The sequence below is a fragment of the Pseudopipra pipra genome, chromosome 12, assembly GCF_036250125.1.
Source record: "Pseudopipra pipra isolate bDixPip1 chromosome 12, bDixPip1.hap1, whole genome shotgun sequence".
NCBI classification, from domain to species: domain Eukaryota; kingdom Metazoa; phylum Chordata; class Aves; order Passeriformes; family Pipridae; genus Pseudopipra; species Pseudopipra pipra.
Window position 1 is genome coordinate 10,343,921 of NC_087560.1, and position 24,078 is coordinate 10,367,998.

Consider the following 24,078-nt stretch of genomic DNA (forward strand, 5'->3'; position numbering starts at 1 on the left):
AGATTGAAACCAGAGGAGTTTTTGGCCCATTTAGCGCTCAGGCCTGTACCAAACTACTGCTGGTTTGGTTAAGGGGTCAAGTGTGTCCGTCACTGATGGAAACATCTCCACAAACTCAGTCTTTGACTCAAATATTTTTTTAGTCAACAAGTCATAGGATGACAGTTTTATGGATACTTGGTGAGGCCAGGGAGAGCTTATGGTGGAAAATGTATCTAACCATGCAAAATAACAGAAATGTTTTATTTATATCTTTTATAGCAGAAAAACAGCAGACAACATTAGGAAGCCTGCTTAGACATTCAAGAGAAAATTCTCAGAACTTCATTACTCAAGGAGTAAAGATTTCATATGAAACAGCAGTAAACCCTTTGCTGTAGCTGCTACTAACTGGCTGCAGCCACAGAAGAGTAAAGGGCTCAGTGACCTGAGCCTGCAGCATCCCTGAAGATGTCCATGAACAATGCACCAAATGTATTCTCGGATCCAAATGCAAATCGGTTTCAAGTTAACATAATTAATGAAGGCCATGACGACAACGAAACAGCCCAAGAGGATGTGGGCTCTGACCCACCACATTATGAAGAAACATCTTTTACTGATGAAACACAGAACAGACTGAGAATCAGTTACAGACCAGGAAAAAGAGAATTATATGATAATTTCCTTCAAAATGCAGAGAAAACAGAAGCTAGTTTACATCCCTATGATACTCACACTAAAATGTATTATCTACAAACTTTTGGCCATAACACAATGGACCCAGTTCCCAAAATTGATTATTATAGAAACACTGGCAGCGTCAGTGGGAATAAGCTCAACAGACCAAGCTTATTAGAAATTCATGAACAACTGGCAAAGGTAAGTGAAAAGGAAAGATACAATTTTTCTCTATTCTGTTTCCAGACTGTTAATTCTGCTTATTAATATGAGAAAGTCCTTAGATTCATGGACCTTGCCCAAGAGAAAAAGTACAAGTAATTACCATATTTCCTCTGGTAGCTGCAGTCTGCTTGCTGCTCTGTATCCTGATCAAAGCAAAGATTTTTATTAAAAGGTGGTCATAAGGTACTTGATTAACAGAAAAACATTGCTTAATCTTGTCTAAAGTATGGATCTACCTAATCTCTTCTGTTCCATGTAAGAGTTAGGATGACAGATGATAAATGTCAATTCATAATTTAACCAGGGTACACAATTCACACTTGTTCTAAACGTGAATTTAACATCAATGCATAACTAATTTTGACAGATTCCTCCGCTGTACTCATTAACAAATATAAGTGTTATAAAAAAGATTATGTGCAACAAATGCAATCTCAATCAGAAATCCAAAGCACTCTCTGTTTATGGCTGTAACAAACCATTCAAACTGCAGAAAAGAATCCAGAACAAGGGTGTTGAGGCTGAGAGTGTTTGCTCAGAAGAGGGATAGCAGACAAGAGTTTTCAGGTGCTGATTCAGTGAATGAATTTAGGCCTTCACACTCATTATTCCAATGAATTTGGAATGAATCTGAAGAGCTTCTTGAATGACTACATAGAAAGCATTTATGGAGGAATGATTTGGCTAAATTCCTCCTAATCTGTCAATGGAAGAGCTGTTTAGACTTTGCTCATGTAATAGATGGGGCTATATCCATGTAAAATACACTTACAGAGAGAACTATAAAACAGAATACAACTGTCTAACCTTCCTTTGAATGATTTTGTAGAGCTGTTTCTCCTCTCTCCTTCAGAGATACCTATTTTTGGTGGACCCACTGTAGGCATTTACTATTGATATATATGCATTTTGTGGGGGGAAAAAAAACCTTCCCCTTAGCAGACTCTTACTGTTTGCTCCACTTTTTCCACATATACACCACAGTAAGTGAATAATGAAATACCAAAACATGCCCTTTATCATGATAATCCTCACTTTTGTCACCCCCCATGGCTACTTGCAGAAGAATATACATTTGTCAGGTATGATCCTCTGGGGTTTGCACGTTGAAAACTTCCACTGGAAAGAATTTGAGAAGTTGGTAATATTAAGTCTCAAATACCAGATTTTCACTAATTTCTGTGTTAGTGTCTCAGATGGGTGAATTTTGCTGTCTAGTCACCTATCTAGATATTTTAAGGGTTGATTACCCTATGTGGAAAAAAACCAAATAGCGTGGAAAGCTGTAATAAGAACTTCTGTGGCAAGAAAAAATAGATTAAACACTTTGAAACAGTTAAACTACTGAAAGACCTACTACAAAACAGTGGAATAACACGTTACTCTACTGACTTCATAAGCCATATCTTCCCCCTTAAGCCACAATATCAAGTTCTCTGTAAAAAGCAGAGACACAGGATATAGCTACTTTCAGAATCAAAAACCTTTTTTGAGGTTCTTAATTGTGCACTTATCAGGGCAGGGCTGGAGAGAGATCATTGCTATAGTTAAGCTGAGACTAAAAGTGCCAATATGCAGCAAAAATCCCCAGTCTTTTTTCTGTGTTGGCCAATTGTGAAATGAGAAATTTTGAGAGAAAACAAGCTCTCATCCCCATTCCACTCAGTTTTACATACTTCTGAGGTCTGACTAATTTGGACAAGCATCTGATTTTTGGATGCTGGCGCAGATCTTGTTCAGACTTCCACTCTCTGCAGATTCACCTGTCCTAAGGAGGGTAATATAAAATAATGAAATCAAGAAAAAAAATAGCCATTAGCAAATTAGGATCCAATTCTTTAGGATCTTATTAGGGCAGCTTCCTAGCCTTGGCCTAACTTACCTAAATTAAGGTCTCCACAGACCTGTGTAAAATGGCTTACATGGAAAGGAGAAACATTTCCAAAGATGAATGCAAAGTGGATATAAAAGGGAAAAATATGAATTTGGTATCTGTATTCGTTTGCAGATGTACAAACTGCTGCTCAAGAGACTAAACACATTTCTATGCCCAGAAGAAAACTTCCTCTTATAGAAATAATTTACTTCAGTAGTGGCCAGAGAGGAGTAAAATAGTGTCTTAGCCTTGAACATAATGCTGAATGATAAGGTACTGAACATAAGCATATTAAGGAATTTTCTGTTTTGATCATAAACAGAAAATTCCATGTTTTTCACTGCTGCATCTCTCACAGGTTTGTATATTTTAAACAAAATGAGATAACTTTGTTTAGGTTTTTTTAAGGCTTTCACTTAGAGAAGGTTAAAAAGAAGGCAGATGATATCACAGAATAAAATGAAGGGAGAATTGCTTCACAGGTTGGGACTGTTAGGGAAGAGAAAAGAGCATCATCTAGCTTGGCCATTTCCATACTTTTTCCAGTATTCAGCTTACAGAAGGATAATCTTATGCCTTTCAAAACAGGAAGGTGAATGTCAGAGGTAATGGGATTTTTGTTACACTGGCAACCTGCTGTGCCCTTATGTGAGTTGTGGCCCTGGTGTGGGAGCCACTGCCCACAGCCCTGGAACAAACGAGGCACCATTAGCAGGGCTGGAGTCTGTGCCTGGCTGTCCTGGGTCTCCCTTGGTGACCTTGGGCAAATCACTTCGGTCTGCAGAGCTTATTCTGAAGAATAAACAAACACAAGGTCACTAAATAGCAGATTAGCAGGGAAGGGAATTAGGATGGTATGAAAAGGAGGATACATATCCTATCAGGAGGATAAGATATGTATGAGCAGCTGGACAGGGGCCCTGCCTGCAGCCCCTGCCTGCAGCAGGAGCTCTGGCCACCAGCAAGGAGGGGATGAAATGCCCCATTGAGCAGGTACAAGGGTTACACAATAGCCCGAGGTGCAGTTCTGAAGAGGATGCTCTATTTTACTTTAACACTAAAATCTGGGTTTACCACACTACACCCCAAGGCAATCCCACCCCCCTCACCCCCAATTTGAAACTCAGATTGTTGAAGACAACTATACTGTCACAAGCCCATTGCCAGATTCTGATAAGAAGTGGCATATGTTTGACTTCAGATTGCTAAACATCACATAACTATTCCCATTGTGCTTTGATGCTGGGCTTCACATCAGAAGATAAATATTAATATTTAATATTTTTTTTAATATGCAATTTTTCAAATGTCAGAATGTAAGGCAGGCTGAAAGGAACTTCAAATATCTAGTTTCCACACTGCTGGAGTCAAATGTGTGTCATCTTTTAGCAAGACATGTCAGGTTTTTGCACATATTAAGCCACAAATCGCCAATTAAATCTCTGAAAAATAGTCTAAGTGCTACTTCACAGCTGATGGCTGCTGATAATTACTTGGGCTTAATATTTACCCTACATAAGAAATAATCTAACCTTTCTTCCTCTTGGCTATTCTCCACACTTGTTACGGAGACTTGATGAGCTCATCATCTTTAGCCCCAGGAGAGATGAAGACTAAACCATTCTGAAACAAGAAAGGAAAATGTTTGGGTTAGTTCTTTTTTATTTTTTTTTAAGCAGTTAACTTTTTATTTTAGTAGCTTTTCAAAATGTTCTGTCACTTTTATTCCACATCCTTAATGCATGAGTAGCACAGGTACAGCTGCTTGGTAAATAACCAATCATTCACTAAAGCACACCAATTTAAAATGCATTTATGGAAGGTTTAAGGCCATAATTTATGATAATGGCACAGAGAGCACAAATTAATTCAAAGTACAGAGGAAACAACTTGTTTCAAGTACAAAGACCAAACCCTTTTAATTTTTTTGTCTTTGAAATTCTAACCACTGTAGCAAAAACCCCTCATATTATTCTGCTGATCTTCCTTAACTCACTTTAATCATTTACCATATTTTGAGCAAACACAGCCATTATTATTTCAGGGTAAGAATTGTCAAAAGTATCTAAGTAACTCAGGAGCTCAAAGTCACAGGCTTTCAACAGATCTTGTATTCCCATTTCACTTAGGGCCAACAGGGCTGTAGGCACCAAGTTTAGTCCATATCGAAATGTATTATCCAGCCACTTATTTCTCATTTGTGAGCACAGTCCTGGATTTACTGTGTCAAAGGCATTCTACAGCCTTGCATCATCGTGACTAGAGCCTCCATCCATGAGGGGCAGGTCCAGATATTAGTGTAAAAGGCATATTCAGTTGGCCTTTATGTCTGTTTTGGGTTTGTGTGTTGGGTATTTTTAAGTTCACGGACAAAATACAGAAACAGCCTTAAAGTCAATCAAGATGAAAAATCTCATATGTTTCACAGAATTACAGATGCTTTTCCTCCTTGACCTGCTTGGTTAATCTGGAAATATCTTCATTAACCTCCAAACCTTAAAAGCACCTTGATTCCTCTCCAGAAGTGCTACCCACTCCTGACTCTGCCAGACTATGGCAAGGGGCTTGGTCCTTCCTAAAGGCCTTTGCAGAGGACCCAGAAAATATCTGGCAATAGCTAACCTAATGCCAGCTGCTCCCAGAACCAGTGAGAGCTCTGAGTAAGATAAAAAAAGAAATTAAAAGCAGCAATGACAAAGAGCATAAACCTCAGCACCATGACTAATTCCTATTCAAGCCACAAAAAACATATCATGGTGCTAAATTGCCTCAAAGATTCTGGGGCAGAAGAGCTGAAGAGATAAAATACAGATTTATATTTGTAACCTAATATGAACAATCTAAAATTCTGGACTATTATTCTGGTTACACCACAAATACAGCAATTCCTAATCCTATCTACTATGGTTACACCAGAGGTGGCTAAAACACAGAAAGGATTATTCATTTACTACATTTCACTGGCATTTCTCTAACTGTTTTCAGGAATATGTTACCCATTTGCTGCTGCAGTTATGTTTGCACTTTATCCAACAGAAAACACTGGAGTTCATCACATAACTTCACCATGCAGCACTCAGCTCAGTCTCTTTTCACTATTGAGCAATTATCCCTCCTTCTACACTTGGAGTTATTCATAAATTGTTGCAAGAGCATGCAGAGGCCAACCAGGAGCCTCTCACTATCTTAGATGCTCTACTTACATATCAACACAATATGTATGTGGAATAGTTCACAATAAAAACACTTAAGTACAGATAATAAAGTATTTACTCTGCTTAAGCGGTTCTTTCATCTTTTCTCCCTGTTAACAAGCCCACCTGCTGATGCCTGGTGTAAGCAGAATATTGCTCTCTACTCCAGAGGCAGTAAAACCTGATCTTCTTTGGAATTCCTTTCTCCTGTGTCTCTCTTATGCAGCCAGGTGTCCTCTGCTTTGCACAAAACCGTGTTTGTTTTCTGTGTGATTCTCCAGAACATCGCTGTGAGCACTGGCTCAGTGGAGAGAATGGCTAATGGAGAGAGCACGGCTGGAGAGGAGACAGCAGCCAGCAAGGAAGAGGAAAACAAAGCAGGATTTGTCAAGTTCGGATGGGTGAAGGGTGTGCTGGTGAGAAACTTACCTGCACTTCTGAACAAAAAAATTGAAAGCAAATAAAATCAGTTCTGTTACACTAAGGTCTTCTAAGAATTAAGAGCAGGAGATGGACTTCAGGGATGTTTGGGGTGTTTTTTAAAAGCCTGAAATGTAGTCTGTCATGCTGCTGGTTGTTAACACTACTTTCAACATTGCACTAATGTGGTATATTTTCTTTAAAACCTAGGTAAGATGCATGCTTAATATTTGGGGTGTGATGCTCTTTATTCGACTTTCCTGGATTGTAGGTCAAGCAGGAATTGGTATGTATCTTATTTAATATCATTTTCAACAGTGAAGGGATAAAGAGGATAAACTATACATGATCATGATTAATATATAATCTGAGATGTGCATTTGCATGTTGAACTAAATAACGTTTTCAAATGCTTGCCAAGGTAAAAGACATTAATCCTCCAAACTATTGGAATTTTCCAGACTCACAGCCAAATTACTGCTTAGAGGCACAGATCTGTTAACTATGCATATGATCATCACATTTGAATATTTCTAAGCTTTAGTGAAATTTGTATTTAGATCCTGTAACAGATGTAAACTTTATGACTCGGGTCAATTTCTAATATGTGAGTACAGAGTTAACCTTTAAGAGTTCACACTTTGCTTATCTGTGAAACCCAAACCTTGTCATCTACATATTAAAAACAACACTTCTTCACACTTCTCTGCAAGGATGAAAACAGAACTGGAAGGAGGTCTCATCTCATCAGGATTTTGTTATTTTTAACTGCAGAACAGTACTAGATACTAGTGTACTATGAAAGACTAAGTTTAAAAAACTCTGCTGTAGCTTTCATATAAATTAACTAAGTACACTTCACTATGTGCTGTATCTTTGCTTCTTCATTGTGCAATTTAATTAATCCAAATTCCAAATGCCAGTCCCTGGGGGACTGGGCCCCGAGGCCTCCATCCAGTATGTTGCTGAGTGTTCAATTAAACCAGTGAGAGAGGAAAGTGCTCACAACACTGCAAGAATCTCCAGCACTACAAGAGCAGCTCAATGAGGTGCAATTTCTGTGTGGTACAACTGCCTTTTTAGAGCTGCTGCTCTGGGGAAGCACAGAAACGTGACCTGCAATGGCACTGTCACTCTGTGATCCATGATCCTGCAATCTGGAGTGTTGAGGCCCTAATCTTTGACTGGCACCCAGATGTTGCAAAAAATGCAATCCAAAGGCATGATGGCAAGTATTCCAGTTTGGATGCTCACAGAATGGAAACATTAAGTAAATTAAGGAGCGCTGACTGCTGGGCTTGGATAAAACTCAGTGCCCAAAATCAGATGGTATAACTGTCATTCACTTCCTTGTTAATGGAAGTGAAATGAAACATTGAATCGAAACATCTCCAAAATTTTGCATGGTTGAAGTCTCATTTCCAATAAAATACAGTAACTTCATAGAAGTTTCACTTGAGCAAGTCTGAGCTTTTAAACAAAGAATAGCAAAGGAAACGCTTATTAAGTAAAAAATCCAGCCACAAACTTACAGAAACATAAATAGAAACAAGAAACCCAACAATAAAGAACTAAGCAGGAGAACTTTAGTACTTCTGCAGTGCTCCATGCGTGGCTCCAGCACTGTGCCTGACAAAAGGGTGCTTGCTGATTTTATGATGCATACCAAATGAGCACGTACAGCCCAGGGCACTCATAACTATATGCCTTGCCATGAAATTTCTGCATCTTAATATTGCCAAGACTTTGCTCTGGGGTTTCATGCAAAATTAGTTTTTAAGGGCAGTTTAGTAACTTATTGAGATCATCAAGAAGTATTACTTTGTTTTGAGGTGTGAGAATAGCCATGGGCAAGAGTAATTCATTTTGGAACAACTTACTTAGGAGCCATATGCCTGCTTTTCAATCTAAACTTTAATCAGATTTTTAACATTAATTTGCACCAAAATCAGTTACAACCTTTCTGCTTTCACTTTTAATTTTACCATTTTAACTCATTGATAAGCAGACTCTCTTTCCTTAGAGTTTATTGCTCTGCTGTTGCTTTTTAAAGTTGCATGTGTTATGCAAGGAGGTTAGTTTTACTTCTGAAAATGAGACGTCAAATTCCATATGAATAATTTCTCATTGCATTTTCTGAATGTCTTATTAGCAATGAGCTTTAAGTCCCTAGCCAAGCTGCTTAAGGAGAACAGTGATGGAAGCTCATCATCACCAAGGCTCAGGGATTTCACTGGGTACTGCTACTAACATGGAAATTAAATGAGTCAGTTAAACCACCATCTGGGCACCATTTATATCCCCATCATTAGAGGGCCAAAGAGAGCAAACCCAATTATTTCCGTATCCTGATAGGCTGTCTTGGGCAAAAGCTCTTACAGGGGGAAAAAAATACCATTCAACAAAGATCTGTGTTTATCATCAGCTGGGAAAAAAAGGACACTATGGTCCTGACAAGATTCCAGGTCCAAAACTAGTCTGGTATTTTCACCTAACATCTGAGGAGTACATGTACCTGGAATGGTTAGCCAAAGGAAGGGAAAAACACCAAGTTTATTTACCTGAAAATCTGGCCCTGAATATTACAATTATGTTATGTTATATGACAATGTTTTGGTTAAGTCACTGCATTTTATGCACTTTTATTCTTAAATCTTACAATATTTTTTAAAAATTAACATTAAAGTCTTTCTATGAAGATGTTACTATCAAGTTAACAACTCTATGTATCATATACATGTTAACGACATGAATTGTGAAATGCAACAAAACATCCTTGAAAAATACTCCTTAGGATGCACATGCACTTACCAAATAATTTTAAAACTACTTTAAGAATAATATGTCTAAATTATTCAATTTAAGAGTTAACAGCTGATTAAAAATCATGTTCAGCCACTTCTCAGACACAAAATTTGCATGGTTTAACCTTCTGTGTAATGGTAGCTGACCAAAAGGAATGACCGTTTGGATTTCTTTTTATACAGACCTGCATACAAAAAGCTGCATGACTAGTTAGAGTTCAGAAATCAATAGGATAAACACAATTTATTAGAGGCTCAAATCACTTTGAATATCCTACACCACGTTATATATCATTTCTGTCTTGCCCATGACATTGTTCTGTCTTAAAGGACTGTGATAACATGGCTATAATTTAAGCAGCCAAGAACGTTCACTCAGGGACTGGGTGGCTATAACCATCCAGTATGAACTGAAGTCAGGAATCTGATCTGGAAGCCAGAAGGTAGAAATAAACCAGATGAATCAATCAGTTTGTAGTACTTCTTGCTCAGTGATAGTTGTCGGATCCAAGTTTCAATCTGGATGAGCCCTGGTCAATAAATATTGCTACAGGCAATGTATGTTCTCCAGTTCCACACTGAACACCTGTGTACCTCACAGACACAAGGCAGCTAGTGCATAAGCCTTAGCAAGCTCAGATAAAACTAAAAACTGATTGTTAACAGAAACCTGACCATATAACCAAAGACTGGAAACGTTCTCAGATTTCAGAGCGTAACTTAAACTAAAACCCAGTTCACCTGTAACTAATCACCTTTCACTCATCTTCAGATGTTTGATTATTTCTGTTCAATTACTCAAGTTTGTGATATCAGCTAGAAAAAAAAAAGAATATTCTAAGTTCTCTAAGATTACAGGTCACCTGTTAAAGTAAATGGCATCTAAAAAGCAGTATTTCCATTTTCAAATGTTTTTCCTGTGTTAGACTAAAACTACTTTTTGCAGGGAAAGAGGGAGATGAGGCAGGTTTTGTCTCTCTGCCTGACTGATTCTTTGTCCTGGTGCACTATGAATCTTCCTCTGACTCACTATTAAATTATCTGATGAAAGACAGCAGCATTCTTACAAGAGCTCTGGTTAATGTGTCAATCTCCTCATTTAAACAGCCAGGATGCCTGTTAAAGGTAGATATAAGTTTCCATGTCAAGGGACACTTGTTTGTTCATTTCCTCCAGCCTTTGAAAATCATGAGAATTTCTGGCTAGAGTACTCCTATCACAAAGAATCACTGCTTGAAGACTGATGGGAATAATTTACTACCATGTCATGGCCTCCATGAAAATGTTCTGCAAGCTGCAAATGGTCAACAAACCATCTTTTCAGTTTATTGCTCTGATTCTGGCCTGAAAATTCAATTTAAAGAGAGAATGATTTGTAGGAAACATGGAACATGAGTAAAATATTTTATCTTCTTATTACTGACAGGTCTTGGAGTAATCATAATTCTCCTCGCCACGATGGTAACCTCAATTACTGGGTTGTCAACTTCTGCAATAGCAACTAATGGGTTTGTCCGTGGAGGTAAAAATCTTAGGGTTACTAATGCTTTCAAGCCCAAAAAGGTATTTATGTATTATTTCCGTGTGAGACAAACCAGAGGGACGATAAACCAAGTGGTACATCTAAAGGAACTGGAAGGTAACAATTCTAGCCACCTCTCATCACAATTTAAGGCATGTTTGGGTAGTCACTTTTAATAAACCACAGATTTCAGTTCAGTCTGAGAAGTACATTTCAGGTGTTCCTGCCTGCTGGGAGCAAGGGATGGCTGCTGGCTTTCCATGGCTGCTCTTACCTTTCAGCTGGTCTTTCCTATTCAGAGCATTCCAGGTTGGACATCCTTCCACAAACTGAGCATGGAGACACCTCTTCCTCTCATTTTAAATACTGATGCACATCAGTGGATGCCTTCAGTTTAATGCCTTCTTTATAACACTTCTTACATTTCAGCCACTCCTTGGAAGACGAGTAAATGATTATGCTGTAAAAGTGCATGTCAGGTATTTTATGAAACAAATTTCTAGTGCATTTCACAGCCTTTAAGTTCTATCTGGCCTGGTCTAACCTCTCTGGAAAATGGCAAGTTCTTACTACGTCATTTAAGCACAACAGGTACTGGAATATACTTGAATATACTTTCTTTTTCGGATCTTTCAGGTCTTGGAATCATAGTTATTGTTCTGAGTGTAGTAGTAACAACATTGACAGGTATCTCCATGTCTGCCATTTGCACTAATGGAGTAGTAAGAGGAGGTAAGTGATTATGATCTCATGAGAAATACAAAAATCTGCAGATTTTACTTAGAGAAATAAATGGAATTGAGATAACTGTGTTATAAGCAAAGAAATAATAAGCAAATATATTTGGAGTGATTTCTTTCAGTGCATCAACAGCAAATTAAAATGTATATAAACTTAATGCAAAAAAGATTAAAGATTTACTGCAGGAGCTTAAACAATGTACCACAGAATATGATCCTTCATGCTAACACTGGGACAAATCCATGTAAGTTAGAACCTGTCTGGAAGTGAGTTTCTCTCTCCTTTGTGTTATTATATCATGTATCATGAAAAATTATAACAAGGTCCAGTTCTGCATGGTAATGTGCACTAAAAGATTTCTGCAATAGAAAGGCATACTGAGAAGTCTGAGGGCAGAACCAGTACAAAGCACATTGCTTTTCTGTAAGTGCCCTCTATCAACATAGGGCAAGGTTCAGTTATATTTGTGAGGCTGAAAGCACAGATTTCTGCAGTAATTGTTCTGTGGGGAAAAAACAGCAAAAACTGAGCATTTAGTTGTGCCAAAATAACAATCATTTCTGTCTGCAGGTGGAGCATACTATCTTATCTCAAGGAGTCTGGGCCCAGAGTTTGGTGGATCTATAGGACTTATCTTTGCCTTTGCCAATGCAGTGGCAGTTGCCATGTATGTAGTTGGATTTGCCGAAACAGTTGTGGAACTTCTTAAGGTAAATGTAGATGTAGATGTTTCAGGTATATGATTAAGTTAGTTTAGTTTTTTTGTGTTTTGTGTGGCTTTTTTTCTTTTCTTAGGGGGTGGTGTTTGTTTTACATAATATATTTGTTTAAGTGGTGATACTTTTTAGCTAAGGCTTGAGGGACATTTTTAGCAGGAAAGAAGCTGGTGTGTCTAAACATGCCACAGAACGCTTCTCCATTATTTCTACCTTATGAATATATTTCATACATTTCTTGACAAGAATCTCAAAATCAGAAGAGGAACAGACATCTAATTAGACAGCCAAATAACCCCAACTGCAGAAGGCCAGCTGGAACATGAAATACAAACACTTGGTCTCATAAATCTCTGCAACTTTGACAGCTCACTGCTCTCTACTTCACCTTGTTACTTGATCCCACCAGTTGGGCAGAGAAACACTGGTTCTATTAACATTTCTCACTGCTTTCAGGAGAGTGATACTCTGATAGTAGATGAGTCCAATGACATCAGAATCATAGGCACCATAACTGTTGTCTGTCTTCTCGGCATCACTGCTGCTGGCATGGAATGGGAAGCAAAGGTAAACCTTTAAAAGAACATTAAAGCAAGTGGTATTTTAGCCTACTGTACAGAATTTGTGTGTGAGGAATGCTACACAACAGGTAGAATTTTCATAGGCACCCAGTTTCAGTTTATGCTTAATCTTTCTAAAAGCAAGAGCAGTTTAATCATTACATTCAATGAAAGCACAATTACTCCACACTCTTCCTTGAACATACATTTAAAAGCAAAGAGGAAGTTTGGGTTCTGCAGACAGCTTGGTTATATTGATTTTTACAATTCATGGCTTCATTTAGAGCCTTGGCTAAGTGCCCCTTTTGCCCTTATTTTTGATGCAGTTTGACAGAATAAACAGTAGTAAAATATTGTTTTATCACTGTACTCTTTCAAGCCCTGCTCAGCAGAAGATCTCTATTTGCTACCCATTCCTTAATCTCTAATGATTTCTGGTATTCCTTCACCTGTAAAAAAAGGTCAGAATGCAAATTCAAATGGAAACACTTTAGAGGGTGTAATATAGCTATTGAAATCAGGACCAGAAAACAGATTCAACAGCATCCTTATTTTTACATTCTGCTGTGATGGAGACTAGAACTACTTGAAAAAGAGATCAGAAAACAATTTGATATTACAACCCTTGAAGTCACAACTCACTGCAACTAAACAAATTTTATAACAATATAAAAATGTCTTATACTTGATATTAATGCATTACTGTTCCATTTGCCTTTCCTTGTATAAAGAAACTAACATAAAATTAAATTATAACTACATATTTCATTACTCCCTTAGTGAAAAGTATCTGCTGTTGTCACTAGCTGATTCAGCTATCTTGATTCCTGGTAGTTTGGAAAACTACAGAAATTAATAACCTGTCATAGGGAACACATACAGATAACTTACTATATAGCCATCTCCACAGCAACACAAATTAAAACTAACAGGAAAATCTTTTTGCTTCTATTAATAGGCTCAAGTTATTCTTCTAATTGTTCTCCTTGTTGCCATTGCAAACTTCTTTATCGGGACAGTCATTCCTACCAACACCGAAAAGAAGGCAAGAGGCTTTTTTAATTACCAAGGTAAGCAACCTTGCTATCATAAAATTATGATTTGCATTCTTTTGGCTTAGCAGTAAGTTAAGGATTCCACTGAAAAAGGTCACAAGATCAGAATCTTCTGCCCAAGTTTAAGTGAGCTTGCAAACAAAGGGAATTTATTTCATCTTTAATTTTGAGTCTGTCTCTCTGCTGCTGAAGTTGACAGCACAGTGAGCTGCAGCTTGAGTCATTTATACATCAGTAGAGCACAGACAAACTTTAACACAGACCTAAGTGCAAGTACTGCAGTGACACTGCTGTCACTTCCATATGGCTCTGTAGCTCTGAGATGCAGACAACCACATCCTACTGGGGACCAGACTGAGGAAATCAAATTCACTTTGCTTATGATATGAGACACATTCAAACCCAGTCTTCCAGATGTGAAAGACTGGCTTATTCTCCTCATTCATTAAGTAACTTTGGAATCAAATCCTGGTGGTATATTTCATTTTCACCTGTATTTGCAGCATCAATATTTGCAGAAAACTTTGGACCAGATTTCAGAAGTGGAGAAGGATTTTTTTCGGTGTTTGCCATTTTTTTCCCAGCTGCCACTGGCATTCTTGCAGGAGCCAATATCTCAGGAGATCTGAAAGTACGTATTTCATTAACTTCATAATACTATCTGTAGGCTGAGAAAAAGAACAAGAAAACAAATCATGAATCAACTCTGTATTCAGTTTTAAACCATGTCTTATTTTGGGAAGCAAAACTCTCACTTTTAAGTACCTGATTTATTAATTGAAAACATCAGTTCACATCTTCTCTCATAAGCATTGTGGCTATTTACAGAAATTACCACAGTTAGATTTGGGTTATTGTATCATTTAAAAGCATGTTTCAATAACCTGTAATAATATATCATTAATGGTCCATTAGCAGCACATGACATAAGAGAAATTATAGGTGTATCTCCTAAAGCTTGTATTTTGTAAACATCAATCCAAACATCACCCCAAAAACCATACCTGTAAAGCTCAAGTTTGTACTCACAGGAACTGGCAGAGACCACCTTTTGTATTCAGGGTCATAGCAAGGGCAGAGCAAACAGGGCATTTAACGAAAGCAAGTATGTCCCAGTCCCATGTCACTACTGCTGCTCAAAGGAAAAGCTGCAAGCTTGCAGCTGTGACAAAAGAAAGGAGTCTGAAGAGAAAGGGGAAGGAGGTCCAAGGGCGACCAACTGTCTTGCTGTGGCCATTCTGTCTGTTCCCCACTCTCCTCTTGCTGTTTAGCAGTTGTAGGGGATATTTCCAGCATCTAAAATTACAGGTAAACTAGAGACAGGAATTTAGTTTCGAGTGCCCTCTAGTTTCCATCACAAAAACATCCAACCCCTCCTCCAAATTAAAAAGAAAAATAAAAAAAAGTCACCAAGAAGATGTCACTCACAGCTTGATAACCCCAGTATGTCAAACTAAGTTATTTGGCCTTCTCATATAAATCCATTGCCTTGGATACCCTAAGGATTCATCCAAAGGTCTGTTATATCTGTATTGGCATAGGAGTCACAAGTTAACCACATCCTACCACACTTGACAGCCAGTTCTCTTCCTCACACTGAGCTGATGCCTCATCTCCTTTGTTTTCAAAGGACTGCTTTTCAAGCCAAGCACAGAGAGAACTACATTGAAACTGAGCCACTGATAGCGTCAATGAGATTCTAGTTTTAATTAAAAAACCAAAAATCATTGTACTTCTGCCCAGTGAGACTGAATCAGCCTCACACAATCTCCATCCTCTTAGCAAACAAAAATAATTCTTTTGCCATATATGGTGCTCTCTCTACATGGCAGCTCCCAAAGCAGCAGCACTTCTTTCATGAGCTGTTTGAAAGAATCCGAGCAGACAGAGTTCTCCCGTTGGATCTCTGCAGTTGTTTCAGTCTGACAATAAGTGGATTTCTATAAGCAAGTCCTCCAGACTGGAGATCCCCACTGAGCATGTTAAGATGCATTAGACAGGTCTAATTAAATTAACCAGCCTCTCCAGAAACCTAAAAGACAAGCTAAGGAGTGTTTAAAAAGTGTAATATTGACCAACTAAACTTTCTTTGGAATTTGTTGCAAAAACCTTCATACATGCTCCTGCAGCCACTACACACTCAAGTTGTGTCTTAGTCCAAAGTCTACTTCCAAAAACAAATAGTCTTTCTGGTGACTTCAGTAGGGTTTGGAGCAGCCCCTAAAGTGCTAACAACATAGTAAATACGTGTTTGATTTTTGACAGAATTTAAAAGTTGTAAAGCTGTAAGAAGACTTAACCCTAAGATTTAAGGTTACAGAGTTTAAGATAACCACATTAGACTCTAGATGACCTGAAACATGCACACCAGAACTTCATAAAGTTGCCAAAGTCTGAAAGCAAAGGGTGTTAAATGCAGATCAAGTGACTTCAAAACTATTTTTCAGCTCGATAAATCTTTACGTCATTTAAAAATTATATTAATTATTAACATAGTTAAGCCATTCATCCATGTTTCGCATTGTTTTTAACCATGCAATGACCATAGTTATAAAAAGTCTGTGACTTAAAATGCATTCAACTAATTTTTGATTTAAAAAACCTTACTAAACCAACTTAAGAAGACAATTAATAAAAAATGCTTCTTAGCATAAACAAACACACCCTAAATTGTAAGGTTATCTAGCATTAAAAACCCCTTAAAAATGTATAATGCAGATCTTTGGACTCAAGAGTTGCATGATCAAATTGTTGTGAGCTAGTCTGTAAGCATCACAACCCAGCCTTAGTAAATTATCTACATTAAATGTCAAAACAGTGAAAGAAAGTAGCTGTTGTGAAGACCCAACTAACAATTACTAGTTGCTAATCACAGAAGTCCTGTATTCTGTACAGGGTCACTGCATCCATCTCACCAGTTAACCAAAAATGGTCCCATCTTGTCATCCACAGGAGTTTGATGGTTGGTTCAGTAATTATTTAGCGATTACATCATCAAACATTAAAATAAAGCCAACGGCAATGTAAAGAGAGTTTGGAGCTCTCAGAAATGCAGAGATCAGGACCCTCCTACTGCAATAAATGTGACCTCTGCTCCTGTACAATATCCTTCACTGTGTCCAGGACAGGAGCACTGCACCACAGGACCACTTCACACTGTCTGCGTTCTGGGACCTGAAATGCTGGTGTAGGTCAAGGGATAAAAATCTGCCCTCTAAGGGTATCTTCACACCACAGTGTGGCAGGACTCCCAGCAGGCAAATGCAATCAGACTGCAGCACACACACTCACAGTGTTTTTCATGTCCCTGCTTTGTTCTAAGGATCCCCAAAGTGCAATACCCCAAGGAACAATGCTGGCCATCCTGATCACCACCATTGCTTACATTGCCGTGGCCATTTGTGCGGGTGAGTACAGAACCTCTGCTTCAGGTCTTCATCTGTACAGTTCAGTTTGGAAGCTTGGTATGCAAATGAATGATTAACCTCACTGCTTTTTAATCCTGTGAATTTATTATGTAGAGAGACAGTAGTTTTGATTTTACTGTATGTAAAAACAGTGAGGGGGAAAAAAAGCAGCAATCAGCAGAAATGAAAGTGTCTTTTTGGTAGCTGGACCTTCATATAACTTGTATGGTTACTTTTGCTGACAAAGACCACTAGCATATAGTATCCATGAGCATAGTAAAGATGAAAGGAACCTCTGATCAATCTGCTGATCTTTTGTTCCTTGTTCACACTGAAATTTCATATGGCTTCTGCTTTCTCTCACTAGTCTTACTGAGCACTCATGAGAATCACAGAAACAGGGTAACACATTTTGTATGTCATATGTCAAAGACACAAATCAGTTCCTGTCTTACAGAAGATACACAACTCCATGCTCTGCAGTATTGGAATGTGAGGTGACAACAAAGTGGACACAAATAAAAAGGAGACCATGAACTGTGTTGGAGGATTATGCAGTTAAATCCTCATTATAAGCAGACAATAAATCTCTGGTCAAGAAAAATATTATTCTTTATGTATTTAATAGTATTGTAAGAAGGAGGGTTGTAAATGACACCCCTTCTTATGGGTAAATACCTCAATCCTGCATGAAAGCCCTGCAGAGTACTTCCTTTTCTGGGAGATGACTCTCAAGCCTTCTTGACTTTTGTTGTTCTTGTACTTTATGCAAAAGGCAGAATGCTTGACTCAAGCCTCAGCTCAGGTCACTGCATTATTTGGATCTAAATTTCCCCTGCAATTTAAGTTGAAGTAGTCATTCTTCACTTTCTATTATAAATTTCCTTTCTATTATAAGTTGTTGTTTGTTTGAGAACATTGCACAAGCAATAGCTGTATTTCAAATTCAGAGCTGCGTATTTTTCAGGGCACTATTTCCTTTTTTTTTTTTCTGTTTGCATATTGGTTTCCTAAATAGACAATGGTTATTTTGGGACTCTCAATGTTTTTGACATATTTGAAGTTATCATAAAAACTTACATTTTGGCCACTAAGGATGTTGAGATCAGCACTCCAAGTTGCCTCCATGTGTTTTTTCTCGCTTCTGGTAGCAAGCAAATAAAGACAACATGAATATCAATAAACACAAAAAGAATATAGGCAATTTCTCCTGTTTTTTTCATCATATTGGTATCAGTAGGGCTATGACAATTTGAGTAGCTGAGGATCTGGGTCTCTAAAGCAATTGCATGTCCTTGTTAAACAGAAAAATGTGTATCCCTAGACCTAAGGCCCTCACTGACCTGTTTCCTTTGAATACTGGCACTTGTAAAAGTAGTGACAAGAAGACAATATATTTTCTGAGTTAGTTAATTTATTGTTGATTTCTGTCTTGCCTAATCTCAGAAATATGCTAATCCTCACTAGTCAACTGGCTGATTATTCTAAAAGTAATAGAAGGAAATATTTCCCTACAGACACCATGATAATCTAAGTCATAGAACAGGGTAGTAATCTCTGCCCAACACAAAACGTTGCTCTTGGGATGAGTCAAAGGTAGCAGTTGGACAAAATGTGTGCAGATTAAGAGTCAAATGGCAAGAACATTCTTCCAATGTCACAAGGAATGAAAATAATAATATATGATTGTTTCCACAGCCTCCTGTGTTGTACGAGATGCTACTGGGAACATCAATGATACAATTGTACCTGGAATGAGCTGCAATGGATCATCTGCCTGTGGCCTAGGCTATGATTTTTCCAGATGTGCAAGTCAGCCATGTGATTACGGGCTGATGAATAATTTTCAGGTTCTAATGACATAATATGTATAATCATAAGCAATACATGAATACATAAGTACAAACATTCAAACCCGTTATTTACAGACAACTAACTGCAACAGGACAACCACTTTTATCTAAAAAAGGAAGGAATTATAGGAATAATGAAAGGCAAAAATCACCTGCATTCCATAACATCTTCATACTGCCCATCACTAGCCTTCCTAGCACTCTGGTAAAGTCTTTATCTCCTCTTTCAACAAGTACCATGCAGCAGTATATGCTGTAACATCTTCAAACTGAAAGCCTAAACTTAACAGAGACTTCAGGAACTGTTAGATGAGCAACTCACCTCACTGCTCTTGACACCTGGATGTGATTTTACCTCAGGGGTGCTGTGGTCACTGTTAAAGGTTTGTGTCGTGGTACAAAAAACAGAGTTCTGACTTCTTTAAAAAAAGTATCCAAAAATAGTCAAGTGAAAAATCAAGTGAAAAGTAATGGGGTCTTTCTCCTAGGCCAGAGAGAGACTGTCTGCCATTTTTATTCTTCAAAATAAAGCATAGGCAAAGCATCAAAGTAAAGCAGTTCTGCAGCCTGACAACCACGGCTCCCAGATCTCTGTTCAGCCCCTGTCCTTCATGGCCCGCAAGAGGAACTCACCACCCACCTGCACTTGCTTTTCAACTAGTCATTTGTAGCTTTTAAACTCACTTGCTTTTTTCCCAGCTGGCTCTGCTAAATGACAGGGCTGGGTAACCACCTTAAAAGGGATATGCTGTCCCTTTCACAGACTACTTTCCTTTCCTTTCTTGATCATTTACCATCCTCACTCCCACCTCAGTTCAGCTGCCCAGACCTGGGGCACCCCTTTACATCAGTGACCTCCCTACAGCCATAAACGGAGTTGCACTTGTTGCATTTACCTTTGCCAGACTAAAGTCAGGAAACAATATATCTTCATCTGACAAATCTTCAGGATTAACTGGTTTCTTTCCTGGAGTCTTCCCACACACCAAAAAGCATCTGACAGCCACAGCCATCTATCTTTTAGTTTCCTTGTCTGGTGCTTCTCAACATCCCTTTTGCTTCAGTGGTCACAGAGGCCAGTCCAGCCCCCCAGGAGGGCTCAGGGAGGCCTAACAGGAACCAACATTGCTCTTTGCAGCACTGTGGTTATGCCAACACAACCAGGCACTTTCTCTCTTTTTTAGCCATATTAAATAATCAAGGAAACCCCAAACCAAATCAAATGCCTCCAACCACGTTTCATACTTTGGTGCTTTTTCCTGCCATTTCCATTTTCCTCTCTTGCTATGAGCTGGCTATTTACTTGTCAAATAGAGGCTGTTACTTGTAGCAATCAGTTAGTAAAGGCAGTGAGAAAATCTCAGAGAGTACTCATCTGCCCCAGCAGACAGCTGCATACTTGAATAAAAATTTGGCCATGCCCCCACTGCTTTTTATTAAAAGAGAAATAATAATATTTCCTTACTTCACAGTTGGTTTGTAGCAGATTGAATTTAGAACCATGAAAAGCAGAGACACATAGAAAACAAGAGTACTGTCAACAAAATCTAAATGTAAGCCTGACTATTCTTTTTACCTTTTTTTTTCATAAAGGTGATGACTGACTCTTCTTTTTACCTTCTTTTCTTCATAAAGGTGATGAGCATGGTGTCTGGCTTTGGTCCTCTCATCACAGCTGGCATCTTTTCAGCTACTCTGTCATCAGCTCTAGCATCTCTTGTCAGCGCACCCAAAGTCTTCCAGGTAAAATTAAACTATCCATTTCCTTACACTCAGTTTTACTTCAAAGACACAAAATTTAGTTGAAGTCTGTGTGCCAAATGTAATATATATTTAAACAACACTGACACCTGTGGGAGGAAAAGGCAGGGAAAACAGTATGTACAATGTTTTTCAATGGAAATAGGCAGATTTCATCCTCATACAAGGGCAACAATATTCCTTTGGTCAGAGCTCAGCTTTGTTGCAGGAGTGGGGATACACACGTCTGTTATAAATAGCTTGAAGGCTACAATAAGCTTTAACTATAAATATTTTGTGCAAAGCACCTGCTCAGCTTTCCAGAAGTTGTCTGGGCAGCAGCAATGTGGAAAGAGTGGGAGCAGAGGGCATGGGACAGAGATAACCTGTACAAATTACACCAAGCCACTGATTTGGTCTTCAATTTCCCCCAGTTTAGATTTCATTTAACTATTTAATTAATCTTTTCTTTTAAAGCACTGAATAAGCATTAAATGCCTGTATTTCTGTTTCCCACTATATAATAACGTAGTAGCACATTGTCTTATCACCTTATTTAAATGTTCACGTGCCATGGCATTGATGTATTTGAAGTACTAAGATATATCTAACTTGTTTAGCAAATGCCCAGCAAGCTGCCACTCACAGTGACTTCTGATGCAAGAAAGCACTGCTTAACAGAATTCTGTTCTGATTTCTTACCAGGCTCTTTGCAAGGACAATGTCTACAAAGGGCTCGAGTTCTTTGCCAAAGGATATGGAAAAAACAATGAGCCCATCAGGGGATATGTTCTCACTTTCGTGATCGCTATGGCATTCATTTTGATTGGTTTGTATAAAGTAACACAACTGCTATAATACCATGTTCTGAAATTATACAGACTGATATCTTGATACAATTATTAGCTATGGTTAGAAAAATTTCCAGTCAGGTAAGCTCTGACATAAACTCAAGCACACTCAAAGTCCTGGTAGTAGTTCCATTATTCTTAATGAAGGCAAAAAAACCCCAACAGGGATTCTTGTGACATCTCAACACCACCACAGCCTCATTTTCAAAGATGCAGTTTCAATTCCTGTTCACTCTGCTGGAAGAGGGCAGTGTTTAGAGCTATATCAAATAAGGCAAAGTCACAAGCTTTGAAAATGGTTTTTCAGTTTATATTGCACATAGCTCTGAGGTAGTCCTGAGACAATCAGGAAGCCTATTCTGCCCAAACCTTCCCAACAGTCAGGTCCAAAGTAAATCAGTTTGCCAGCACTTGTGGTAGAAAATCCCACCTACCATATTTAGGGGTGTGAGAATCTTTAAATCAGTTTTTCCAAGATTAGAAATTCAAACTGTCTGACACTAAGTAAATAGGATGTCTAGTAGAGATAATTCAGATTTCCATTTAAAAAGCAAAACAATAAGCTTTAACTATAAATATCTTGTGCAAAGCATCTGTCCTTTCAATTATGTATTTAAAATTCTTAACTTTACACAAGATCTACATTGTTAAGAGACAGCCTGTAGAATCACAGTATCAAATATAACCTTGCACAGCACATAATGTTATTAAAATCAGCATTAGCAGACATAATTCATATGAATGTACGTATATCAAAGTGGCCTTCAATTAGTAAGACAGTAAAATACCCAAGCTCTCCCTGGATGACAAATTCAGAAAATGTTCAGATTTAATGCATCATTAGGAAAAAGCCAGCCAACAATCTAGGAACCTGGTGCCTATGTCTGACTTGTGTCTATGTCTTGCAGCTGAACTGAATACCATTGCTCCCATCATTTCCAATTTCTTCCTGGCTTCCTACGCCCTGATTAATTTCTCCTGCTTTCACGCCTCGTACGCAAAATCTCCCGGTGAGTCTGCATTCACCAGTGATTTAAATGTGGGCTTTCTGACCTCTGCAAGGTTTTTACTGTATGTCAGAGGAAATTGCAGCACATGTAAAATACCTAGGCTATGTGATCTGATGTTTTACTGCTCTTATTGAATATGAAGACATTTTATTTATCTCCAAAAAATAAAAATAATGGCTCTAGTCCTTACAATCTCTACAGTTGTACAGGATGAAAAATACTTCAGGGGATCCCACTGGAGCAAAAAAAGCTCCTCCTAAGAGTGTTTTCCCCTCACTATCACAAAACATGGGTGGATAAAAGCCTATGCCAACTCTAGCCACATAAAGCAAGGTATAGTGGGGAGTAATCATGTCCAAATCTACAGTGAAGTGTATGGGGAGGTTCATACGAACAGTAATTGCAGTAGAAGTGATCCTGCCTGGAGAGGAACATGTAGAGCAAGAGCAGGTCCCCCAGACAGCACCAGCACATCTCTGCAGTACCTGGAAGCAGAACTGTAAGGTGAAATGCAATGAGATCCTGTTCAGGGGTAACTTGAGATCCTCTCTCTATATTTGTGCAGCAAAGGAACATAGTGGCTTTCAGGCTTCCGCATTGCCACAGCAGAGTGATTCTCACATCTTCATGAATGAAGGGGTGACACCTTCAGGACTAAAGCCAATCAGCTGAGCAACTCTGGGTTTGGCACATAGGAAAGACAATTTCCTGATGCTATGAATTAATTATTCAACTCAAGGAGCGAGGAATACATTTTTGATTTTCAGTGTGAAGAAACTGCAATAGCAACACAAATGTCTACATCAGCTTCCTTCCTATAGAGCTGCATAGTGCCATTTGTTCAGAGGGCAGAAAAGATGAGCACTTCTGCTAATTACCTGCACAGCTGAACAAATGCAGATATGCTCCACATGGCCTTGGAGCTGAGTAACAATTTCCTCTATAGACTTCATCTGCCTGCATCTGACTCTACCACTACTTAACATTTCAGACAGAACTGCAGCCATTTTTCTTTTCTCATTTCCTCCAGTTAATTTCTGCCAATTCACAGTGATAGATTATAATAATTGCAAGGCTGCAGGACAGCAAATTTCTTCACAGCAGGTCCTTCCCATTCCCTCATTACAAAGATGATCCAAGACAGGATCTTGTGTCTTCTGTGTTTTTTCCCCTCTCCAAAGAGTGTGCTCTGTAGAACACCTGGCAGAGACCTGCAAACCATGGAGGCTCACTGCTTGCCTCATCATTTTAATTGGTAGCAGGGGATGGATTCAGTGCTGCAGCTGAAGAGCAGCAGGAATAAAATCTTTTTAAAGTCAATTGCAAATGGTTCTATTTTTCTGCAGGGAGGTCAGGAGATTTCCAATTTCAGACAGGTGCACTTACAGTATTGGGATAAACTCTCCTCTCAGCAAGTGTTCAGCTACCAATAATAAGTTCTGTG

General features: G+C 38.5%; 1 protein-coding gene across 2 annotated transcripts in view; it reads left to right on the plus strand.

Annotated features, from left to right (window-relative positions):
* Positions 1–450: 450 nt before the first annotated feature.
* SLC12A1 (solute carrier family 12 member 1) overlaps positions 451–24,078 on the plus strand; it is a 42,793-nt gene continuing 19,165 nt past the window's right edge. The window contains exons 1-13 of one of the 2 annotated variants that reach the window (XM_064668810.1): positions 451–861; positions 6,237–6,371; positions 6,586–6,661; positions 10,606–10,701; positions 12,013–12,152; positions 12,615–12,725; positions 13,677–13,788; positions 14,277–14,404; positions 17,096–17,180; positions 18,879–19,030; positions 20,669–20,776; positions 21,479–21,602; positions 22,533–22,634. In XM_064668810.1, coding sequence (XP_064524880.1) covers positions 451–861; positions 6,237–6,371; positions 6,586–6,661; positions 10,606–10,701; positions 12,013–12,152; positions 12,615–12,725; positions 13,677–13,788; positions 14,277–14,404; positions 17,096–17,180; positions 18,879–19,030; positions 20,669–20,776; positions 21,479–21,602; positions 22,533–22,634 — 1,780 coding nt within the window. Of the gene's footprint in view, positions 862–6,236; positions 6,372–6,585; positions 6,662–10,605; positions 10,702–11,337; positions 11,434–12,012; positions 12,153–12,614; positions 12,726–13,676; positions 13,789–14,276; positions 14,405–17,095; positions 17,181–18,878; positions 19,031–20,668; positions 20,777–21,478; positions 21,603–22,532; positions 22,635–24,078 lie in introns of both variants that reach the window. The other variant, XM_064668812.1, reaches the window with a different exon arrangement.